The sequence below is a fragment of the Falco biarmicus genome, chromosome 6, assembly GCF_023638135.1.
Source record: "Falco biarmicus isolate bFalBia1 chromosome 6, bFalBia1.pri, whole genome shotgun sequence".
NCBI lineage: Eukaryota > Metazoa > Chordata > Aves > Falconiformes > Falconidae > Falco > Falco biarmicus.
Genome location: NC_079293.1, coordinates 83,318,399 through 83,342,405, shown reverse-complemented (window position 1 = coordinate 83,342,405; position 24,007 = coordinate 83,318,399). Strand labels below are relative to the sequence as shown.

The following is a 24,007-nucleotide window of genomic DNA, read 5'->3' as shown; positions in this document are numbered from 1 at the left end:
ATATTGGACTGTGTATAGACTGTATATTCCTTTCAGTTTAAAAAAAAAAAAATAAATTATCCACTAGCTAGATCACATTTTGATTGAAAACAGATTTCATGAAACCTGAAAATAGGGTATGGTTCAGCAATTGGATGTTCTTACCTCCATGTCTTCCTTAACTTGCTCTTGCTGATCTCTTAACTCACCAAAAGCATCAATAATTAAACCTAGGGTTTAAGTTAAAAGTACAGTTAATGTTCAAGAACAGAACTGAGACAAAGAATATTAAACGAGAATCTCGTGCAGAAATAACAGAACCCAAGATATATTCCAAAGACCACAAAAACAATATGTGAAAGAAAATGAGCCAGCGAAAGCAAAGTGCTACTAGTAGCATGGCTGATAGTACCATTTGGAATTATAAAATGGGACAAGCAGACTTCCAATTTGTTCACAGTGCTCTAATCTTGACTCAGTACCTGAAGGCACATGTAGCTTTACAGTGATCAGGGCTTTACTAAGAATACTACTGCACATTTAACAGAGTTCAGGGGTTTATTACACAGCAGATGCAGAGAGGGTCAGAGCTCTGGGCATCCTCCCTTATTATGGCTGTTAAGTAGTATGAGGTCCCGCTGTCAGAGCTCTACTGGAGTAAGGGGCCATTTCAGGGAGATATAGAAAGATGAAGAAAAAAAAACCACAGGCTCCATGGCTGAGATGATAAATTCTTTATGATTCTCCCTTTGCTTACATCAATACAAATAAGGACTAATTCCACAATCATTAACACCTATACTATGTAAAACTGATGGACACCAGATAATAATTATACTCACAGCTTGACAGCTAAGGCCTCTACTCCACAGCCACTCACAAAACGAAGGAACGAACAGTATAAAATATGCCACTTCAGGCTACAAAAAATTTTGCACGCTCCCCAAGCCCTTTAAAAAACTTGTTGCTTTAGTAGGAATTATAAACCATTTGCCACAAGTACAGAGTCATCTTCTCAACTTCCTTATAGGAAATGAGAAAGCATCGTTACTGCTGTCAAAATAAGTTAGCTGTTAGCTGACAGAACGACATAAGGTATCACTAGAACAGCAACTGGACCTAGCAAAAATCATCACATTTTTTTCCAAAATCAAGGATATACTTCTGTTAATTTGTACAAACTTTAATAAAGGATGATCTTCTGGGTAATCTTGACAGTCTTTTGAAGGTATAATACGGAAACAGAGAGGTCCTTTAAGTACTTTAGGTAATAACATTAAACATCATTAATACAAACATAACAACAAACCCCCTGACTTCCCAAAATTCAGTATCCACTATTCAGCTTACAACAGCAAGTCACCCTGTCAGTCAGCTTCAAACTCAGAAGCCAACCTGATGGCAGCTGATTATCCATTGTCATTAACAGGATATACTAAAGCTGTTTCGTATCAAGCACCTTTCTTTACCCTTTGACATTGTTCAAGTAAGAAGGCATCACACCAAACAGAGGCTTTTATGAAAAAAAGATTAAACCTCTTAAAGCTGTGCTTCAATTTTCACACCACTACCACCAATCTGAAGATCTGCCAGTCAAGAACACTGGATGCTGGCAGAGGGAACGCTGATAGCACCCGCTACTGATTTTGTCCACATACATGCGCAAAGGGTAGGTTATGCTGAAAGACAATTTTAAAGTATGCCACAAGATTTTTAATCACTTCTTTTGCTAATCATTTGCAGGAGGCTTTTAGAAAGGGCAATGAGAAGATAGAAATGGCAGTGACACCAGTATTCCCACAGAACAGAGCTTTTTTTGTTTCCACTGCTCCAGTTAAAGCCTGTGGATTTCACAGAGACTAGGAAGAACAGCATATGGATAAAATCCAGCTGGGTGTATTTTACTATATAGGTCTGTGCTTCATGTTCTGCCCTGGTGTCCTGGTTGAATCTGAGGGGTGTGATTAGCACAGAACTAAGAAATTTGTAGTGCTAAATAACGCTTTTAGTCTCACCACATTACAAACATTTACCTTGAATAATTGCAAGGAGGATGACAATCACAAAGAAGAAGAAAGTGATATCAAAGATAATTCGATAGATTTCATATTCGTCTCCTGCTGGATCCTCTATTTCATCACCAATGCCTCCACCAGCACGGACTCCAACATACATGTGAAACATGTAGCACTAGAAAACACAAAGCACAGGGATACAAAGTTTGTCTGCAGCTAAAAGTAAAAATACCCATTGTTGTAAATTCAGTAATTGGTAGAACTGGTCTATGGTCTAGCAACTATAGTATCTCAAGTCATCTTTTTCTCCCTTTTGAGGTTAGGTTTATTTCTGAGGGGGGTGAAATGCTGCTGTGCAGCTGAAGTTGCAGTATTTCATGTTCTGTCATCATGTAGCCGTTCAAAAAGGTTAAAGGTTCACCTGCCTTAAGGCCAGCAGCACAGCATGATTCACTTACAACTGTTTCAGTACTATGCAAGTAGGAAATGCTGTTACTACTACAGCCATCTCCTGTTCCTTTTCTTTGCTCAAACATGAATGACATTCCCCATCTTTCAAACAAATGTTTCAAACAAATTTAAAAAAAAAAACAAAATGAAACAATCAAAAAACCTTTAAGAATGTTTGTGCAGAGGAACAACTAATGATGGAGTAAGTCAGATTAATACTGGGGACATATGGTCTGAAAAGTGCTAAAACAAGTCTCTGTATAGTTATGTAGGATGCTTACAATGCAAAATTTTCAGTTTATCATGCTGTATTTTAATAGAAAAGTATTAGATCACTCTCAGAGATCTGGTGGAGGAAGGGGATTGCTTCTTTTCTCTAGCTTTGCAAACTACAGGTCCAGGGCGCTCACTCCCTGTCAAAAAGCAGTGATGACAACAATGACTAACTCCTAAAACCCAACCATACAAAAAATCTGTTATTTTATTTCTATGGCACACTTACCCCCAAAATCCCTTATGTAAGAAACCGATATAGTAACACACAATGCTGAGTGACGAATGAAAAGTGTAACAATTTTTAGAGATAGTTTTTATTTCACTACTGAAAGTCAATCATAACCTGTGAATGTAGTGTTGGTTATCTAAAAAGTTAAGTTTTCTACGTCTGAAAGTAAAACATGACATTGCAAGTCTTACTGCTTTTACAAAAGACAGCCATGACCTTATAGCATGTTCACGTTATTCTAACTCATTTCTATACAGTATTATAGCCTTTTTCTAAGTGTCTTTTCAGTGAGTTACAGAGCAGGCCAGGTCAGAAGGGACTTTGGGAGGTCTCTGGCTCCAACCCTCCTCCAAGCAGGGTCCACTATAAGCTCAGAGTTGCTCTGGGCTTTATTCAGTCACATTGCTACAACCTCCTAAAGGCAGAGACCGCACAACCTCTCTGAGCAACCTCATCCCCTGCTTGGCTCTCCTCAGTCTGAACACCTTTTTCCACTTTTATGTCCATGGTCTCATGCCATGCACTGCTGTAAAGAGCTTGGATTTGTCTTCTCAATAACCTCTCTGCAGGCACTGGGGAGCTACTCTTACTCTGCCCCTCCAAAATTTTCTCTTCTCAAGGCCAAACAAGCCCAGTTCCCTCAGCCTCTCCTCCCAGGGCAAGTGCTCCAGCACCTGACAATTTAGCAGCCCTCCACGGATTTACGCTCCAGTTTATCTATGTCTGTCTTGTACTGAATGCCCCAAACTGGAAAAAATACCGACACACTAGTCTGCTTCCACAGTTTATCTAATTATTGGGCTTTTAAGTGGTGTCTGTTCCCTGGAAGTGATTCATATTGCATAACATACTGAAATATATTTAATTTTGTTGTACATGATTGCTTTTAGAAGGATATTAATGGCAAAGTATCTTAGAAATTCTTCATGATTTAAGCTCTACCTACCATCCACAACTGCAAAGTCTGGCGCTGTCTCAGTAAGTACAAAATAATTTTTGGTGGTTCTGAGCACAGGAGAGATTTCAGAACAGAATTGTTGAAGATAATCATGGCAATTCATCCTAAGGGAAACTGATAGATTTCCAAGCTTAAACAAGCATTTCAATACCTGAATGTCCTTGCCTATAACTGACCCTCCTCCTGAATGGCCCATAGAACCAGAAGAACTGCCCTTGAACTGACTCAGCTCAGCTTCACAGCTTGTAGCTGTTGAGATCCTGCTTTTCAGTTTTTGAGAAACTATAGTGAAGAATATCATCACATTTATTCTATTCATTTACAGCTGCATTTGTTTTACAAACACAGGGTATGTATAGTGTTAGGGATGTCCATTATATTTGTTCCTTTGCCTTCAATTATAGTCTTTCCTGTTGCTGGCTAATGATACAACTGTGTGAACAGGAATTACAAGAAGGTCAGGACAAAAATATAACAGTTTAAGAAAAAAAAATCAAAAAAGCAAAATAAGGCTTACTGTTAGCATATCATCACATTTCATGTCTGGCATATCACCGTCTTCACTCTTGTTGTAGAACTTGCGGAAAAAATTGAACGCCACTACTGTATACAAGTATACTACTACTGCCAGTAATCCCACTGTTAGGACAAGCTGAAAGACAAAATTACAGAGTGGATATACCACCATGGTATTATGCTACATCATTTTCTTTGCAAAAAGAGAAGGAAAGTGACAATAATCTATATGTACTAGTTAGGAAAACTTTCTTTACATTTTCGCTGTCTCTTTGCATACCTTTGTAGTATTTGGTAATATTTATCTGCATACTTTCATGCAAAGATTGTGCATTTAACCTGTTCTCTTTTGAAGGAAAATCATGCTCCAGAAACACAATTACAAACACAAATCTTGCAAAATCTAGTGGATGCATACACAATCAATCCATTAGAATCATACAAAACCCACACAATCAGACAAAAAGATCTGAAAGTTTACTACCTAATAGTACTACTATTTAATAGCACCAATTATAGAATTGCAATATAATATTTCTACTAATTTAATACTGAAACTATTTTGTTTGAAATCACATATAAAACAAACTGTTCCTAATATTCTATTATCTATCTCAGCAACCAACACCTCACTGCTCAATTGCAGCATCATTAACATTTTGCCTTGAGCTTTACCGAAAGCAGCTGGAAGCGAACTGCAATACCCTGCAAATGGGTATTTCACTTGCATAGCTGCCAGACCTAAAAAGTTCCTTATCATAAGCAATGCCCCCTTAGTTCATAGATAATTTGCTAAAACTTGAGAACTATTCTTAAAAGGTAGAAAACTTTACTTTTTTTCAGGTGCAGACTGTTTTTTGGGGTTTTTTTTTTGTTTTGTTTTGTTTTTTGCTTTTTTATTCTTCTAAGAAATCAGAATTAAGAATTTAAGAAATTCTGTTCTTTAAAGGGCAAACACAGTATGCTGACTTCTGTAACTATTCAAGACACAGTTTTTTTCCCCACAAATGAAACTTGTTTGCCACATAAATTAAAACTAAAAAGTTTGTCAAAGTGAGTTCATACTTAAGAGTTCTGTATGTCTTGTGCTTCACTAGCTATTTTGAAGTATAAACTGTATGCATTTAAATTTGTATTACTTCTTCAAAAAATGTTGACAAGGACAGTGCATTTGAAGGCAGAATTAAATTAAATCAATCGCCCTTTGCAACTATGAAAGACCACTGCTAATGATTTTATGTCTCTAGCATCAAATTTGCTTAGAAAAGAGAATAAAATCAAAACCCCTGAAGAACACCTGCTACTGATAAATTCAGAAATGGCTCTTACCACCAGACTTCTAAAGTACTTTCATTGTATAAAGTCAGAACTGAAGTTCCATCTTACTACAACAGCACATAAGTATACACAATAGAGTAGGCCTTTGTATTATCATTCCCTGCCCACTTGAATAAGAATTATATTAGCTGCCTTGCTGGAAGATTTGCTAAGCAGAACAGGGACAGCTTTTTTATCATTAAAAATTTGTACAAAGGTCCTTTGAACTAGGAAGGCCATCAGACCTGAGGAACACTAAGTTTCAGGTTACATTAAATGACAATCCTACAACAGATCTCAGTAGATGAAAAGTCTTAGTTATTCTCTTTTTAATTATTTTTTTTTTAATTTCAATTAAATCACAAATGCAATTTTAGATTTTATAGCTTCTTTAAGAAAAGATTTCTTATCAAAGAGCTGAGTTTCTCTAACAGAAAGAGTAAATGGGTCTCAACTGGGCCTTTCTTTAGATTAATTTTGAAAAAAAAATTAAGCAGCAATGTTATGACACAGTTGCTTATAACCGCTAGAGACTCTCATACATCCTAGTCCTGTTTTCTTATGTTTATAAATCCCATTGGCTCATTTGCCCACCAACCAAAGTTCTAAACTTCATGATGAAAGAACATTTATGCTATTAATCTGCAGAGCAGCTGAATTAAGTCAGGACATGATCTTTCCTGTGTACTCCTTAAGTAAAAAAGCTGAAATAGAGAAGACAGTTGATACCTGTTTGCCATTGTGGGTCACTGATGACAGGATAGTTCGTAATGTCTTGAATCCCATTGCAATGTCAAGGAGATGAGCAGCAAAGAAAAAATTGTTGTAATGGCCAAGGACTGACATGGTCATGTACCACGCTAGGTAAAGGAAAGACTAACAGAAAAAACAGGTACATCACAAAATAAAACTCATGGCTATCATCTTTAACTTAATTCAAAACACTAGGGAAAGTTAGAAATTGCTTAAATGTGCTTTTCTTTAAATATATATATATATTTTTAAATAGAATTTGCTAGACCTCTTTAAGAATTTTCTCTTTGTGCAAAAATACTAAATCAGCAAATACAGAGTTCACAAGACATGGTCAAAAATGACATATTCTAAATTTTAATTTTTAAAAACCAATTTTGAATTTGCTAAACCCTTATGTGTTACTGTTGGTAATGTAAAAAGTTTTTCTTACATAAATTATTTTTGTATATGAATTTCTAAATAATTAAAATATTAGAGCCCTAATGTGGTTAACAATGAATTAAAGGACACTGCAAGCAACAAAAGGATTTTTTTAATTAATTCAAACTACTAAAATTACTTTATAAGTATTATTTAAGTGGGTTAGTATCTGTTACTACAAATGTTAATGTAATCTTTTCCTCTATAATTTCCTTTTTATTGGACTTAAAGTACATATTTATAAGAGAAATTACATTTCCTCCCTAAGAACAAATCCTAATCCTGAACAAACTCTTCACAGACCATGCTGTCTTGTAGACCTACACCTGGAGATTTATCATTCCACTCTTACTGACTAAATTCAGACCATGCTTTTATTCCCCGGCAGCCCTCATTCCAGGATCCTTCGTTCCCCAACCATTTTTCCACCAGTAAAATAGGCTGAGTTAAGTAAGCAGTACTGATAAGCCTCTTCATCATACGATGATGAGTGACTTCTCAAAATGCAAGGTATTTAAACAGTCTTGTTTATCATTCCTTGGGGTTTTTTTGTTTTTAGAAACATTTTTTTCAAATTATTAAAACCATTCTGTGTCACAGCTTACTATTAGTTTCAGTGATACAAATTTTAGCAATTCCACATACATTAACTATACCAACCTGGCTGTGCTCCAGGAATATTTAAGTGCCCATAAAGTTTATGAACAATACAAAAAATGGCAGTAAGAATTTATATAGTCAGTTTTCTAATTCTACAGTGCCATGCTTGCTTATTGCTCCTGAATAAAGCGTATAGGAAGGAGGGCAGGAACTGACTGCGGTTCTACTAGACTAAAACCTATGTAACTGGGAAAAGATTTCAGCAATGTCTCTTTAGATGAAGAAAATCTTGGAATCTTATGTAGTAACTTAAATATAATCCTCTGAAGCACTTTGGGTTAACAAGTGTATATTGGTTTTTAGACAGTGAATATATACATGCTTATGTGTGTGTATATATATATTTACATACACCCACACACTGAGAAACTTACATTATCAGTGAAAACAACTCCTAGTTTCCACATCTGATACTTAACATCAATGGAATTTAGCCTGTAAAAATAAATAAATAGATTGAATTTTATATCAAAACACAATAGGAAAATACTCAACAAACTGTAGGAAGTGTATTGTTGCATAAACACAAGAGACAACAGTTGAACTATTTCTCCAAAAACTGAAATATATCAGAATACTGTTCTAATTCACACTTTTGCTCCGGAATGGACCTGTCAAAAAAAAAAAAAAAGTATAAAACCAAATTAATAAATACTGGCTTGGATTCATCAGACATAATGCTGATTGATGTTTATGATGTTATATACATACGAGTGAAATGAAGTATCTTTATAATCTATGAAGAAAAAGAGACTTTTTTTTTTTTTAATGTGACACATCTAAGCCTAAAGTAGCTGTCAAAAAAGTTCAAATAATTTGCATCCCAAAACGCCAACTCTTTACTATTCGTTTACGATAGCATACCTTGGGTGACACAATTACCTGACATTAAAGACAAAATGAGGTGAAATTAATTTCAGAGCTTGTGTCCTCTGCTTTTCCCACCCACTGATATCAGGAAAAAAAAAGTGAATGAAAGATAAATGCGTATTAACAGTTTTTGCAGAAAAGGACCTGGGGCTCTTGGTGGAGTGCAAGCTAAGCAAAAGCCAGCAATGGCCCCTCACTGCAAAGGCGGCCAGTGGTACCCTGTGCTCCGTGCAGCTCGCAGCCAGCGGGACGGCGAGGCCATCCCACCCCTCTAACCAGCACTGGTAAGGGCACACCTGGAGTGCTGCGGCGAGGGCTGCGCTCCCAGTTTCTCCCACAATTTTTGTTGCTTTGTTCTATCAGCCACTTAGCCTCTTCTCTTCAACAAAATTTTATGTTGCACAGACTGATACTGTAAACTATTCCCTTCAAATTTTTCCCTTGTATTTCTTTAATTAATACCTTTAGGTATTAATTCTCCCATTACTCTATCAACACAAATAAACACCTCAACTTTAGGCCACACTTTTTGCACTAGAATTAAACCCATTTAATTGCTCGAAGCGTTTTGGTTTTTTCCCCTCTATAGAGAAATGACACAACTACCTCACCAAACAATATATATACCATTTTTCCTTGTAGGTGTATCTTGTCCTCCCTAGTTTTTGACTTTTTCTTTTTGGAAAGGTTTGGATCATCTGTATTATATTGATGCAAAAAAAAATACCTAAACCTGAATCACATTTCAGGAACGAATATAAATAATAGTATGAAAAATGTCATCTGTCCTACTTTTATCCTTAAAATGTGAGTGAAATCAGTGTTCCTGAAAGAGAAGAACTGCTGACAATGATTAAACAAGCAGAAATAACACTGGCAAAAGTCATACATCTGCCACATATGCAAGCACCTAGTACTTCTGTGCCAGGTGTTTACATGGAATTATCTGAGGCCTTAGATGGAATACCAGGAGTTAAACCATGGTTTATCAACCTCTGGTTTCCAAAATTCTTCTAACCACTTCTAATGACTTCTAGCCACTAATGACATAAAAGTAATAGTTTTATTTGAATATTACACTCCCAAGGAATACTTTGCCATTAAAATATCAAACTCCTACTTGTACTATCTGCAACAGTATTTACTCTTTAATACAAGCAAAAATTAACCCCACATTTACATGTAAAACTAAAAGGCAAAAGACAGAAGCTGAACCTCTTGTACAACACTGTAAACATTACAGATATAGAAGTCAAGCTATTATAACTGAAAAACAGAATTAAATCAAACTTAGATCAAGAAGTCTACTCCAAATAGTCTACAGCCTACTTTAATTAAGAGTTCATTTCTCCTTCTGAAGTATATGAGCCTACTTGAATAAAAAGGGGAAAAGCAGAAGAAATATATTAGAAGTTTTCCGACTTATAAAAGATTTGACCCTTGCTCTCAAATTTACACATGGCAGATCTTTCATACCAACATTTTACTTCTATCCAGAAAACATTTCAATGATTAACTCATTTAGGGTGAATGTTTTCACCCTTTATTCACAGTGAATTATACTTTTCTGCCATCACTGAACTTCCACGGCACTATATATTTAGCTCAGAGCAGGTAAAAGAACACAGTTATATTATTAATGCTCTGTAAAGATAAAAATAACATAAGTACAACATAATGGTGAATTCTAGAGTCTATTATATAGCTAAACAGGATTCAACAAACTAATTTTCTTTTTTACCATTTCTTACTTTCTTTTTTTTCTTTTTTCTTTTTTTTTTTTTTCCTATGCACAGGCCACAAACTACTAGTTTAACAAATCTAAAACTTCTCATAAGGTAACACAAAACTGTTTTAACGAATCAAAGTTGATGACAGTTTACTAGACACATTGATGGCACGGTCAGCAATTGGTTTTGCTTCATTATTACCTTCACGGTAGACAGTAATTCTGCAGAAACTAAAGCTTAAGGTTTCACCTGAGTTTCTTCCACGGTGACTCAGGCCAGTCACTGGGTGACATTTACTGTCTGATTAGGATTGCAGGGATGATATTTGTATAGCAAAAACCCTACATATGCTAGAGAAATAAAAGCTGCAAGTTTTTTCTAACAGGTTTTCACGTTTACAAGGATGGAAAGATGCATCCATAACAAAATTCAGATTCATATCTTGAAAGAAATTATTAGAATTATGCTAATCTCAAAGGTCGCCACATTGGACTATGTTCCAGATACTACAGAGTACTGCAAGATAAATCTACCATGCTGCCATTTCACCAAAGCTAGAAATGCATCTGGAACAATGAAATGGATTCTCCAACAACAGCTGAGTGCAGCTAAAAGCTGCTGAATCCATTTTTGTCAACCCCAAGCTGTAAGAAAATTTTCTAGCCCCAAATCTGAGTTATTATGGAAATCAAAATTTATAGAAAACTCTGTCCTAGAAGGGGAAAAAAAAAAAAAAAAAGGTCCAAAATGTTAAGAACAGTTTCTCATTCAAATATTGTTCAATAACATATTCAGGTAGTAAAATGAACCAAAACCTCTTTAAATTTATTTCTGAAAATATTATTACAGCAAGTTAATTTCTTACTTTATTCTGACCCAATACCACCCACTTCTAGTCTCAGACATATTCTTGTGACTACAATCCACTTATCCGCAACTATATTTGCATTACATATGAACCACCATAGACAGGACTGCTTATGGACAGGCAGGATACTCTCTCATGAAATGGCAAAAAAAAAATAAAATAATAATAATCAGCACCAGAGGAACTCATCTCTGGTCATTTAAATTTTATGATATTATAATTTACAAACAGCAGTAGCTGTAAGAGCTCCTAAAACTAATGTGAATGTTGATCTACAGGGAAAAAGGAACTTCATTTTTTCATATCCTCATTTTTAAAGTCTGACATGGAGAGCAAAGCAATAACAACATGCATAACACCGCATTCTCCTGTTTATTTCTGCTCACTACCTTGATCAAGTAGCTCAGAGACTTCAAAGAATATGAGATCACATAAAAATTAAGCTCTACAGCTGTGAATCAAAAAGCAACATTATGGTTTCAAGTCTCCCTTTAAATATCATTAGTTTGTATTCTATTGGATTTTCCAATATAGGAATATTGGATATTCCTACTCTGAATGAATTTTTATTTTACTTCTTTCTGCACCATTGTACAAGTTGTCATACACTGTAGTACTGTTGTAGTAGCTGAGTTCAGTGATGGTGAATGATAGGCACAGTGTGAGAATGCACAATGTGAAAAAGCAATAAGAAAATGGTGAGAAATTGCCTTAATTACCTTTGGCTGCAACCTACACTAGTATTTCATGAACTTCAACCACACCTTGCCTTTTTTACTTAAGCTTCTTTCTTAAGGCCTACTGCATTTAGCTGTTTAAAACATAACATAGTAGGGTTTCAAGTTATTCTTCCCTTTAAAAAAAATTCCTCAGGCCATTAAATGATACTAATGTTAACTGCAATCACAAAATTCTGAACTTTTCAGCCCGAGTCATTTTAATGTTTGTACATCAGAGCTGTTCAGAGCAGCTACAGGGCATCGCCAGCTGAGGAACAACTATCATTACTTTAAGTTCAAACTGAAAAATAGCCTTGCAGCAGCATTTAACCTTTTTCCAAAACAACAGACAAACTGAAACCGGGAAGTCAGTTTTAATTAGTTAGCTCTTTGCATTAACTTTCTTAGCAGACGCTGAAATTTGCTGTTAAAGGTTCTTTTGGACTGTTTCAGAAGGCAAATCTAACAAAGACAACAGTTCAGAAAGATGACCCATCTTTCTTAAGTTATAAGAAAAATCATTAATGAAACTATAACTCTTACCAATTAAAGAATTTCAATGGAGGTTATGTTACTATATGTACAATAGAAAGCATCCCTTCAGATGGGATCCCAACATTCATTATTTATTAATTGGTCAGCTGGGGAGGAAATATCATTTTTATTGCACTGTGTCGAAATAGTGTTCCTTTTGTGCTAGGCACTGACCATCAGCAGGCTATATGTTATAGAGAATGGTGCCAGCAGACCATTACAAGAAGAAAGCACTGAACTGAAACAAAATGAAACAAAATAATGAGTTACTTGGCACCTTTAAGTCTGCCTTGGAGATATATCACATAGAATAGATTATTACTTTAAGGTTTGCTTTACAAAGCTTCTGCAGGGATCCACTAGGCTTAAGATTCCCAAGTAAATAACCAAAGGAGGAGGTATCTTATGTTAGCATCTGTAAGGTATCTTATGTTAGCATCTGTAAGTGGGAAGGCTTGAGGCTGAGTTTCCCACATACACATCATTCCTCTCAATGGAACAGGCTGGGAATTTGGACATGCTACATTAACGGTAAGTACGCCTACTTCTCAACCATGAGGGCTGAGGCCACTATCCACTTACTGACATACACTTCTGTTTGGACAAATAGGTACATTCACAGGTTTTCAAATCCTGTGGTGCCATAGGAATAAATCTTGGGACTTCAGGTTAGAAACTACCTCAAATAAAATCCCTTATTTTTTCACCAGCCATTATGGGCAAGAGGCAGGCTCTCACCTGCAGGAAAAGTACTAGTTTATCAGGGACAATACTGTTCTCCAAGATACTACGTTACTAATAAGGGGGTTACCTGTTCCAAATCTTTTGCAAACCTGGGTTATTGTTTCTCATAACAAGGAAGAATAGGACCTTTTAACCTCTTTCACATTCTGAGGCCAACTACACTCATTCTTTGTACAGTTTGCATTTATGATATGGTTTATCTTGTTGTCAAACTATGGAAACCTTGTGAGCATTCAACAGAAACCTTATTTATTTTCCCCCAAATTAGCCTTATGTCATCGATGATGAGATGCTGGAGCCTCACCTGCCTCTTCTCTTGACTCTGACTAGATTAATGACCCCGGAACCAACAGCTGTTAGGAAGGTAAAGGGACTGAGAGGTAAACCTCACTATGATGCCTTTGATAAATAACTTTCACCTTTGTGTCTTTCACATTATTCCTTCAAATATACTTCATCCATGCTGCATCTAGTTTAACACCATCCACCCGAGAAGGGAAACTTAATGGAAAAGCAGTACACCACCTCAGTCCCAGTGTGCAAATATTAATTGTCTTTACTGTCTAATCTACATTGACGTTCAAACTGCAACGTCCTCCTGAGTTGGTTATATTTAAATAATACTGAAAAATATCAAATACTTACTTAAATATTTTAATACATATTGAAAAATGCAAATATATATAAGCTGAATGGCTCTTCCAGAGTTAGAATTTTATTTTATTATGCAGATATCAGTGAGACGGGCAGGAACTATGAAGGAGCTAGGTCACCTGCAAGTAGAGTGCTGCGAGTGCCTTGCAGAAAGGCGGATGGAAGGGAATCACAGGTTATTTGCCCATGGGACAGGGGAAGAAACAGTAGGAGCTAAGGGTCAAAAAGGCAGAAGAAAAATCTGGTTCATTTATATTGAGAATGGAAATGCTACACGCCGCACTCCCCTTCTGCGTTGACAGAGACATAAATATCTGGTCTGGCCTCAGTCTGGGCCACCTCCTGCTGGCCCGTGCAGAAGCAGAGGCACTAGAGCTGGGAGCTGCACCAGGTCAGACCATTCTCCACCTTTTTTTCCCCCAAAGTGGTGCAGTAAAAGTTCAACTCCACTGCTTTTCCCATCTCTCTCTTCATGGCACTGTAAATATTTCAAATGTGGAATCTGGAATATGCCTAATTTTCAGTTAGTTTATAATTTAGTTAGTAATAAAAACTCCATTATTGTTCATTTTTGAAACTGGTAAAAAGTGGATAGATGTGCCCTCCTGAAGCATATGAAGCTTATGCAAATGGTTCTGTAAATTTCTGTCATAGCTGTTTCATTTTCCACAGCATATTAATCTGTTATAAGGATGGAAGGAGTTCTCCAGGGAGAACTTGAAAAACAGATGAGGTTGCCTTGGTTTTGGTTGTGTTTTTTTAAAATGTATATAACATGGAGTAGACACTAGAGATGTAACAAAAAACTAGTACCTTTCAGGCCTGATTCTAAAATGAAGTGTTTCATTAGCCTTCTCCAACTGCTTCATTCTGGTCTGTTTTTTCAAGAGTATTTACAGAACCATTATTTCATTATTTTTTTTGTTTCCCAAATACGAGGCATGAGCACACAGGGAAGAGAAAATAGTTTCATTTTCTTTTTATGCCAAGAAAAGTAATAAAAATTAGAGAAAAAATAATAATCTAAACTCATCCATGGGTCCTACTATAATCCAGCAGCAAAACAGCTGGTAAGAAAGTATTCTGGAAAGTACTTTTGCTACAATATTAAATTTTAATTAGTATTGCAATGCCACAGAGTCCTGGGGCTTTAACACTGTACCTGATGGACTGTTCAGATGGACTTCAGGTTAATTTATTCATCTTTAAAAAAGACGGACATTAAAGATCCAGCTGTACAAAATTAGCCCTTGCTTCAATGCAATTCTAATCTACTTGTGGTCCCACAGTCTACCTCATATAATTCTTGCAAACCCATTGCTAAAATGTTGCTTTTAAAGCAAGCTACAAATAAACACTTCCAGTAGAATCTCTGTAGCATTACAAGTCCATTTGTTAAAATATATTCTATCTACTTGAGTATCTTTTATTATCATGCAGAACCAGAAAAAAACATTTTGCAATACTTTACAAAAACTGAGAATATCCCTTCCCTAAGAAGGAAAATAAATGCAATTACTCTGAATGCCAAGGGGCTTTTTTTCCAAGTCTGTCTCTCAGATGATAGGCAAATACATAGTTTAGGGAAAACAAATTATAAACGGATGTGAAGAATAATCATCCAACTTCCTAGATTTTACTGGTCACTATCACTTAAATTTATTCCATCATTTCTTTATAATCAGAACACCCTGCCAATTTTGCCCATTCTTTCCAGCTGAGCTGAACCGAGACAACTATGAGTTTCCAGCCCAGTGGTAATGACTCTATCAAAACAGTGGTAATGTGATGTATTCAAGCAGCTGTGCACTAAGCTAAATCTTCACACATAAAAACCAGTGAAGTCCTGCATATATGTTGTCTATAATGAAATAAATTCACTATATCATTCAACTTCAGAATTGATCTATATTATATAGATATACAAAAAAGAGCAAGAAGAAAATTCAAAGCTGAATAACAAACTTTGAATGCTTAATTTTACCTTTAAAACCCTGGGGGAAAAAATCCAAAGAAAAAAAGCCAACCACACAAACAAAACAGAAGCAAATGCTTACACAGCAGATAAGGAGCTATCCTTCTTTGGTTTCTTCTTTTCTCGAGCATCACTAAAATCAAGAGCAGCTTTGTCCATTCCTAGTAACTCACTGATCCTGTCACGGCCATAGAATTCACCATATTTATCCATGACCTAAAGTTAGAGGGAATATTCAACAGGATCAGTTGGGTAGACAAGTTGGTTTTTAGCCTGGTTTCTGAAGACAAGAGGTTTAATGTACATGATCTTTTTCATCTGTTTGTTTCCATCTGTCTATCATATCAGCCAGTAATTTTCTGTTTGTTTGGTTTTTTTCTGCTCAATTTCAATCAATTCAATAGAGGCAAGGGGTGGGTGTCAAAGACAAGATGTTTCTACTCATTTAATGAGAACAGGAAGAGGAAAGCAACCCAGCAGAACAAGAACTAAATCAGTATTTTCACTGACAAAAGAAAAATACACTGTGTGTTCACACATAAAGAGATGCTTTAAATATCCTAGCTGTGTGAAAACCTGACTAAAATTAGATTTCTCAAAGACAGTGTTTGACCCTTACTAGTTATTCCATTTAAGAACATAAAATAAAAATAAAATAAAATAAAAACAAACCAACCACATGCCCAAAAAAATTATTCTGTTTATAAAAGTTTTTTAAGTAACCCAAATATCTGGATTGGCCATTTTTGATTTCTTTCAAGGGGAAGTATTTCACATTGAAATAGTTGTGAAAAATGTCCTGACTTATTAACTAGCTTCATTGTATAATTTTATGATCTTATTTTTGTTTAGTTATTAATAAAATTAAAATATAATACACATAGAATATGTAAGAATCAAAAGATCTTGAACAGAGACTTACAGCTAAAAATGATTTTCAGTGAATTCAGACTATCTCTTTCTTATTAAATTGAAATGCTTCACAAGAAACTTTTCTGGAAATGAACATTTTCTTGCTCTCATTCTCACTGAACGCACAGCTCCTTCCTAAATATAATCTCTCTCTTCTCATTTTCAAAAGAATAAGAAACACAAAATTCTGAGTAAGAAGTTTATAACTGAATGACTCCTGCCAGCGAGGTGGTATTTTACCAGCTTTCTATTAAGTAATGCTTTAATTTCTATTGATAATTTTGCAGATCTTTAGAGACAGGCCTTCCTTGTCATGTATCTGAAAGCAATGTTTCATAACTGGGTATCATTCACTAGGCTGGGAATTTAAGTATATTTATATATAAATCTGAATATATGAAAGAGAAAACATTCTTTGCAAAATACTGTATTTGAAGGCACTTCAATCTGTGCAGAGCAGTTCCTCAGCCAAAGATAAAATATCAAAACCTTCCATGCAACATAAAACCACGCTCTTTTCCTTTTAATAGGAACCTTCCTTGATCTACTACATTTAATTTCTTTCTTGAGTACTCTGTGCAAACTAGTGCCTCCTCTGCTTAGATAGACAGATAGATATATGTATCTAAGAACTTCAAATATGCTAAAAAACCTTTCAACAGCAAAATGAATGCACAACTCAAAGCATTTTTAGACAGGTTGGCCTAAAACTGTTATAACACAGAAGAGCTACTAGTGTTTAAAAAGATATGTTTTCAAAAGCGTGATTCAAGACTGGCATCAAATGGCATGAAGAAGGGGGTAGATCTGATCCAGCAACATAAACACCCTCTTTTTCAATTGTGACCAAATACACTAGGAAGATTATTCTTGTTGTAAGCTGTGGTACAAACATAACATTTATTTTCTAAGAGCAAGCTGAGAAAACATTTGACATAACGTTTGTAAGAAATGAACTTCAACAGTCTCTGCTTATAGAGGACTATTTTTGAGAGAGAGAGACTGTTATGTGATAAAAGCTCATCTGCACACCCATGAAGGACCACCAAGAGAGAACAGCTGGGCAAGAGTCCAAAGAACACCCTGCCCAGCTACAACTAGGCCCCTCACGGGAGCCAGCCGCCCATCAAAGGCCCATCTCTTGAAGCCTAGAGGAGCACAGGGGTGCGACGGCAGGCAGGAACCCAAATTACAGACTCCTGATGCATGGACACGCTGCCTGGTCCTTCCCGGGGCTGTCCCAGGAGAGCCTCAGCCCCAGTGTCCAGGCGTGAAACCCAGTGAGATGAGTCACTGGGAGTAGCTCTCCAGATCACCTTTCCAACTGAGAAACTTAATGCCAAGGGACCTGGGATACATTACGGGATGGTGAAAGGAAGAACATTTGGGGATTCCACAGAACTTATTATTGGATGTTATAGGGAAGAAGCAAAGGTGGGAAATGGGATGGATTTAGGTCATTTGGGGAGGAGCAAATGTGGGAAAACAGAGTGGTAAGGGACAAAAAGGGCCAGATGCTCATCAGTACAGTTGTCTGACTATGCCCTGTGCCTAAACATCTCAATATGTCCTATCTTCTTATCAAATTCCTTTCCAACCCTCTCCTGGGTGAGGGACTCTGGTCTGTGTGCATGGAGATGAATACATAAATACACATAGGCAAAATAAGCTACATAGGTTGCAATATATATACAAGTGTACAGAGAAATTCTCCACAGTATTTCATGTATGTATTTGGGTTCCTGTTTTACACAACCAGCTGTATGCAGAAAAACTTTGAAATTAAAACTATCCAAACCACACAAAAGTAGTTGTAAGCATAAGGAAAGTGTGTATTTTAAAATGGTATATATGGAAATCTACACTGAAAGTTATATTTCAAAGAAGGACAGTTCACTTTTCTTCAAACAGGAAAATAAACAAACATTAAAGCTTTATTTTAACTTCATGCATATTTTTAAAAATAAGCCTTACCTTTCTCTTCACAAATTTGTCCCAATAGTTATTTGGAAAAGACCTGAAAAACACAGATAAGATTACATTTTAGATGATCATGAGAAGATGCAGTAGTTACTGAAATGTCACAAAAATTAGATACTGATTTTGTTTCTTAGAGGCTCTCTGTTGCTATAGCCAGCTAGTCATTTGTGAAGTCACCGGAATGGAAATTGCCAAATGGCATTCAGCCTACCACGTTAATGTAGCTGGGAACGAGTGGCAGAGTCGATGCCTGCAGACAGGGTTCTAAAGCAGCTGGAGCTCACAGTCCCACCAGGCAGAGAGTTGGGACTTTAAATATATTCCTAAAGGAGAGCCTTCAAGAGACACTAAAAGGATGCAAAGCACAGTTCACTCTTGAACTGACAGCAATACACAATCATCAGTGTGCTTGCCAAAAGAAATTTATTGCAATTTTTTTTTTCTTTTATGGAACAGAAATGATTTTAAAACAAAGACCTGGGAATGAATAATTTAAAAAGTAATACTAAACATTAGCATAACAGGTGCCTGAAATATTATGTATACCCTTGCTAGAAGTATATCCCTGACAATTGTTTATCTCAGACAAGCTGGATAATCGACCATATAGCTGTGGAGATTGAAGAACAATTACTTGCAAAGCTACAGAGACAGAATAGGTAAAAACTCACTGTGTGTTGATTACGAGTCTATCCCACTGTCCCTTAATATCATCTTCTGATGGCTGTTCAGTTATATACAGCCCATCAAATTCCAATTTTCTTGCCACTTCCTTTTCTCTCTTAAAAATAACCAGTGGAACCTGCAGGTGAAAACAATACCAGGAATTATTTAAAATGCACCGACATGTTTGCAAATTTTTAAGAAAAGCTGGTTGTTATAAAAATTAAGTATGAAGACTGAACAGAGCAAAAATAGTATTTAAAAAAACGTAAAGACTTGACAATTACCCAGAACACTGCAAAGGTATAGAAGTTTAAGGACCAGGTCATTCAAAATCATATAACTACAGTGTGCCACGCAGTTGTAAAAAGACGGCCAAAAAACCCTGAAAAGGGATCCTTCAAATAAAAATAGTTCTTCAGTGCTATGGACCTGTTAGAGTTAGTCAAGTGAAAATAATTTTTAAAAGCTTAGAAATTCTGGTTGCAAAACATTAATTTGGGATCACACTTTTGGATTGCATGTTGATACGCAGAGCTGTTAGAGGTTGCCTTTCACTTGCTAAAAAAAATTCTTGAGGTTTCACAGCAGGAAGCACAAGTAGTTTCACAGTAGAGAGCAAAGAAAGGCTGGAAGCAGTAAAAAGAAAAATCCTTAAATCGCATCCACATTCTATATACTTGTGCTCTGTAGTTCTTTGCCAGCAGGTGACACAGCTGAGCAGTAAGGATCAGGGTTTACCTACAACTCATCAGCTGGATAACATTCTGAGAAGGCAGATGTAACTAGTGGACCCAGCGGAATGGATTTTTCTTGGAAATCTGTTACCAACAAAGGTAACCCCTGCTCTTTCCTTATTTTGCAGGTCCCCAGAATTCACCCACCCTGCATTACCTACCTTGACTGTATTACTAGTCAAGGCTGGACGTAAGTATAGTGAAATAACAGTAATAAAAAGTAGATTACTCAAGCAACATGGTTATTGCATTAGATACAGTAACAATAGTTCCTATCTTATTTTCAGACAACTAATTGGAAAAAAAAAAAAGTGGATTTCATGCAAATACCTCATACATAGACCTGCAATTCTGAAGATTTTTAATTTTGAAAGCAGTATATCTCCAAAGAAAGACAGAAACCATATTTGGTCTTTTCTTCAGGGTTTCAGAATTGGAAAGAAGGCAGTTCATTAAAGAAAATAATGATGATAATGTCTTTCCCTTCTAGTCAGAGAATAAATGTAGTATAAATAAAGAATGTGGGAAAGTAGTATAAAAAGTCATAGTGTGAAAAAAAAAAAAAAAAAAAGATATGAGGACATCTCAAAAGCCAGAAATCTAAGCTTTCCTGCTGCATGCCAACCAGTGACACAGGAAAACATGTTTTAGTATTTATTGACCTGCAGAGACACTTAAGGTAGATATGAATATCAACCACTTAATGCATAGTATGACCATTTGCGTCAACTACAAATGCAGATTGTGTCTTTTTTAGCATAGAAAAAATATTATCTATTAAAAGAGGAAAAGAAAAATATCAAGGACCACATAAAAAACTTTGATAAAGACATTTTAAAGAAAAAGGAGTAGCCACACTGGGTCATAGCAAAGATCCATTTAATTTCGTACTATCTTGCACTTTGACCTATAGGGTTTGCCCCAGGAAGAGTGTAAAAATGGGGGAAGTACATCCCAGATATGCTTCTCCCAGCTCAAGAGATTTATGGCATTGGATCTTCCTAAGCCAGAAGCAGCATTTTGCCAGTAACGGTGGCATCGTTATTTCTTATATCCCTAACAGAGACCTTCTGCAAGGTATTCCTTTAAAAGATGCTTAAGTTCCTGCCAAAGCACTACCACCAGCTTATGAGATGTAGGCGTTGCCTAGAGCCACACCATGCGGTAGCGGTAGCCCACAACGCCTTCATGCTTTTCGGACAAGCCAGCTGACCAGTAATGCAGACACTGTCACCTAAGGTCCCTCTGGCCATGTGTACACAGCTTGCCTGTGACAGTCACAAGCAGTTTCTGATACAGGTTACTGCTGTAATTGGCTGACACGGCAACGGTGCAAATGCTGTAGCAGCACAGCAAGCCAGGCTCAGACCTGTAACTTCCTGAATTCCCACGTCACCTAATACACGTCTGTGTAGGCTACACTAAACAACAGAGTGTTTCTTTACACAGTCCTTCAACCTGCTTTAGCAACGTTGCTATGACTTTGTTCCAGTCTATACTACTCCATGGATAAAGAAGTACAAAGCTAGAAGGAAAAACAGTGTTCTGTTTTTCTTACTTTCAAACAGTAATACCCTATGATGCAGAAGAATGAGATGACTGTGTGTAAGATGGCCAAAATCCGCAGTGTGGGCTCCATGTAGCCACTGCTTTCTTCCAGGACGTAATGCACTGCAATGACCCTCTGGTTGTCATTCTCCAGGCTGTTCATCTTGGTACTTTCCCCAACAGATACCACAGGAACTTCCTTTTCTTCTGTCACAGCAGATGTGGACACCTGTTTAAATCACTTAATCTTAATATTGCAGCAGTTTTCCTTTGGCAGGAGCCTTACGCTACTACAAGCTAAGTAGTATAATGGAAAACAATGATACCAAGGACAATATCATTATGAGGAAAGAATGTTTTGCATAAAAATGCCCACAGAGAATACCTCACAAAGACCCTTTCACCTTGTGACACCAATCTGTGATAGAGTGCATTTTCTTCCCCCCACCCTCCCGCTCTCTTTCTATGGAAGCAAATTCGGGCCATGCAGAATTTTATCACCTCAAATCCAAGAAAGGGCACAGCCCTCTCGGAAGAAACCCAGGCAACTCCTGACATTCCCACACGTAGTCTTTATCAGCAGGGCTGTGCCAGAAAGTGATTCGAGTCTGAAGACCCAAATAGAGCTGAATACTAGAAGTCTTGACAATGCTTAGTGATATTCTAGGCAGTTTGAGATGAGGTGACTTCTCCTTGCTGCACATACCTCCTCAGAGCATGAGAAAACATCTCAGCTGACATGTATTAGTTTAAGTTGCCAGTGAAGGCTGCACTTGTCTGAGGCACTGAACTGTGAAATAGAGCATCTGAGGCACGGGTATGCCTTTCAGGCTGCTGCTTCTGTCACAACACAGAACTTTGTGAATAGGTATTTGTGTACTGGAAGTCTATTATTACTTCACACAAACACTTGAGCTCTCGCTGTGTTAGATTTCTGAAGTGGCAGTATGAAGCAGGTATTGAATCTGCTAGGCTAAGCAGTTTTACCATAGTATATTGTCTACAAAACCTGACTGTTACTTGAAAAGTAACATTTTGACAAGTTTACCTTATAGAAAAGCAGGATGAAGTTGATGGCAAAAGCAACAAACAATGCCAACATCCTCATATTGTAAAAGTTTCGTGCAAAATAATTCTGAAAATAGAAACAGAACATAAATACACTTTGCCTAATAATGGTACCACAACAGTTACTACGTTGTTGCATGGGGCTTGCTTCATTTGTTTCCCCTATGTAGAATTATAAATAGAAAATTAAAAAAAAAATCAAACATTTTGATTTTGATGTACAAATTCTCTCCTACTCCATATGTGCAATAATGGATAAAGGACCTTTTTCTTCCCTCCATGCAGAAAAGGATGAAGAATTTCTAAATTGCCTCTTACATCTTTTTCATTATCCTCTCAATACACTTAGAGACAACACAGAGACAACATAATGTAATATTAATGCACTAGTAATACAGAAATCTCCATCTTCCCTGTTTCAATAATCTTGCATATGGGAAATTGTTTTACCAAGAAACAAAAATGTCTGCACATGTTTATTTTAGATCTTTTTCCATCCCAAAATCAATTGCATTTTTACCAGAACAGCAGAAAGTTCATCTGTGACCTAAGTACCATGAATACAAAGCTTCTCTCACATTATGATGCTATCAAAAGGATTGCAGAAATGTACCTTTTCCCTTCCTGATGAGTCACAAACCTTTCTAGCACACATTTTGAATGCTCTAATTCTGACAGGGGAATTCTTCCATATTTTCAGCCCTAACCAGAGATGACTATTAGTGAATTATTAAATAAGACTATTAGAAAAAAAAAAAATTAAGTGAAATTTGCATGACTGGTACATGATTAGCCTTAAAAAATGAATGAGTTCAAAACCAAAAGCTGAACACTTAATTCCTTATTAAAACCGTGAGAGCAGTTTTGTAGTTTTGCTGCTACTCATGTTAGAAGTAGGCTGGCCCTAAACAATCGTATATATTAGATATACAGCAGAAGTGTATTTCTTTTTGCTTTGCATTTCACACCAGCTTCACAGAATATTCATGGAATCTCCTAGATAACAAAAGCATGGATTTAAAATGGTTCTACAGCAAACTCGGGGATATCATATTTTACTGAGATACTCTCAGATACAGTTACACTATTTTAATTTGTCTTATTTTCCACAGGTTTTGAGAAGTTTCTCAAATAATAACTTGCTATTTCACAAAAAAATCTGTAGCTTCTTTTCCTATGAATTTTAGGCTAAGCATTGTATCTTAATAAATTATTTTTATAGGAGAGCTTGTCATTTCCCAAAATTGTCTCTCAAGGAAAGACAAATCCTACAGGCTCACAAGCAGCTGTGGAAATTCAGGACATTTTATTCACATTAAAATGCACAGTTCTTTTCCAGTGATGGATAGGCATCTTGGATGAGTTTGGGCCGTAATCCCAAAGAACTAATATCTTGTCTACTAAGTAATTAATGCATTTTTTTTCTTTA

At 36.4% G+C, this 24,007-nt stretch overlaps 1 protein-coding gene across 4 annotated transcripts in view; it reads right to left on the bottom strand.

The window, feature by feature from the left end:
* Nucleotides 1-24,007, bottom strand: part of RYR2 (ryanodine receptor 2) — a 434,578-nt gene that overhangs the window by 5,720 nt on the left and 404,851 nt on the right. For all 4 annotated transcript variants that reach the window (XM_056344321.1, XM_056344323.1, XM_056344322.1 and 1 more), the window contains 10 exons: nucleotides 22,559-22,645; nucleotides 21,521-21,739; nucleotides 19,234-19,364; nucleotides 18,557-18,599; nucleotides 15,753-15,886; nucleotides 7,951-8,011; nucleotides 6,470-6,616; nucleotides 4,425-4,559; nucleotides 2,013-2,169; nucleotides 145-209 (listed from right to left, as the gene is read on the bottom strand). In XM_056344321.1, coding sequence (XP_056200296.1) covers nucleotides 145-209; nucleotides 2,013-2,169; nucleotides 4,425-4,559; nucleotides 6,470-6,616; nucleotides 7,951-8,011; nucleotides 15,753-15,886; nucleotides 18,557-18,599; nucleotides 19,234-19,364; nucleotides 21,521-21,739; nucleotides 22,559-22,645 — 1,179 coding nt within the window. The remainder of the gene's footprint in view (nucleotides 1-144; nucleotides 210-2,012; nucleotides 2,170-4,424; nucleotides 4,560-6,469; nucleotides 6,617-7,950; nucleotides 8,012-15,752; nucleotides 15,887-18,556; nucleotides 18,600-19,233; nucleotides 19,365-21,520; nucleotides 21,740-22,558; nucleotides 22,646-24,007) is intronic.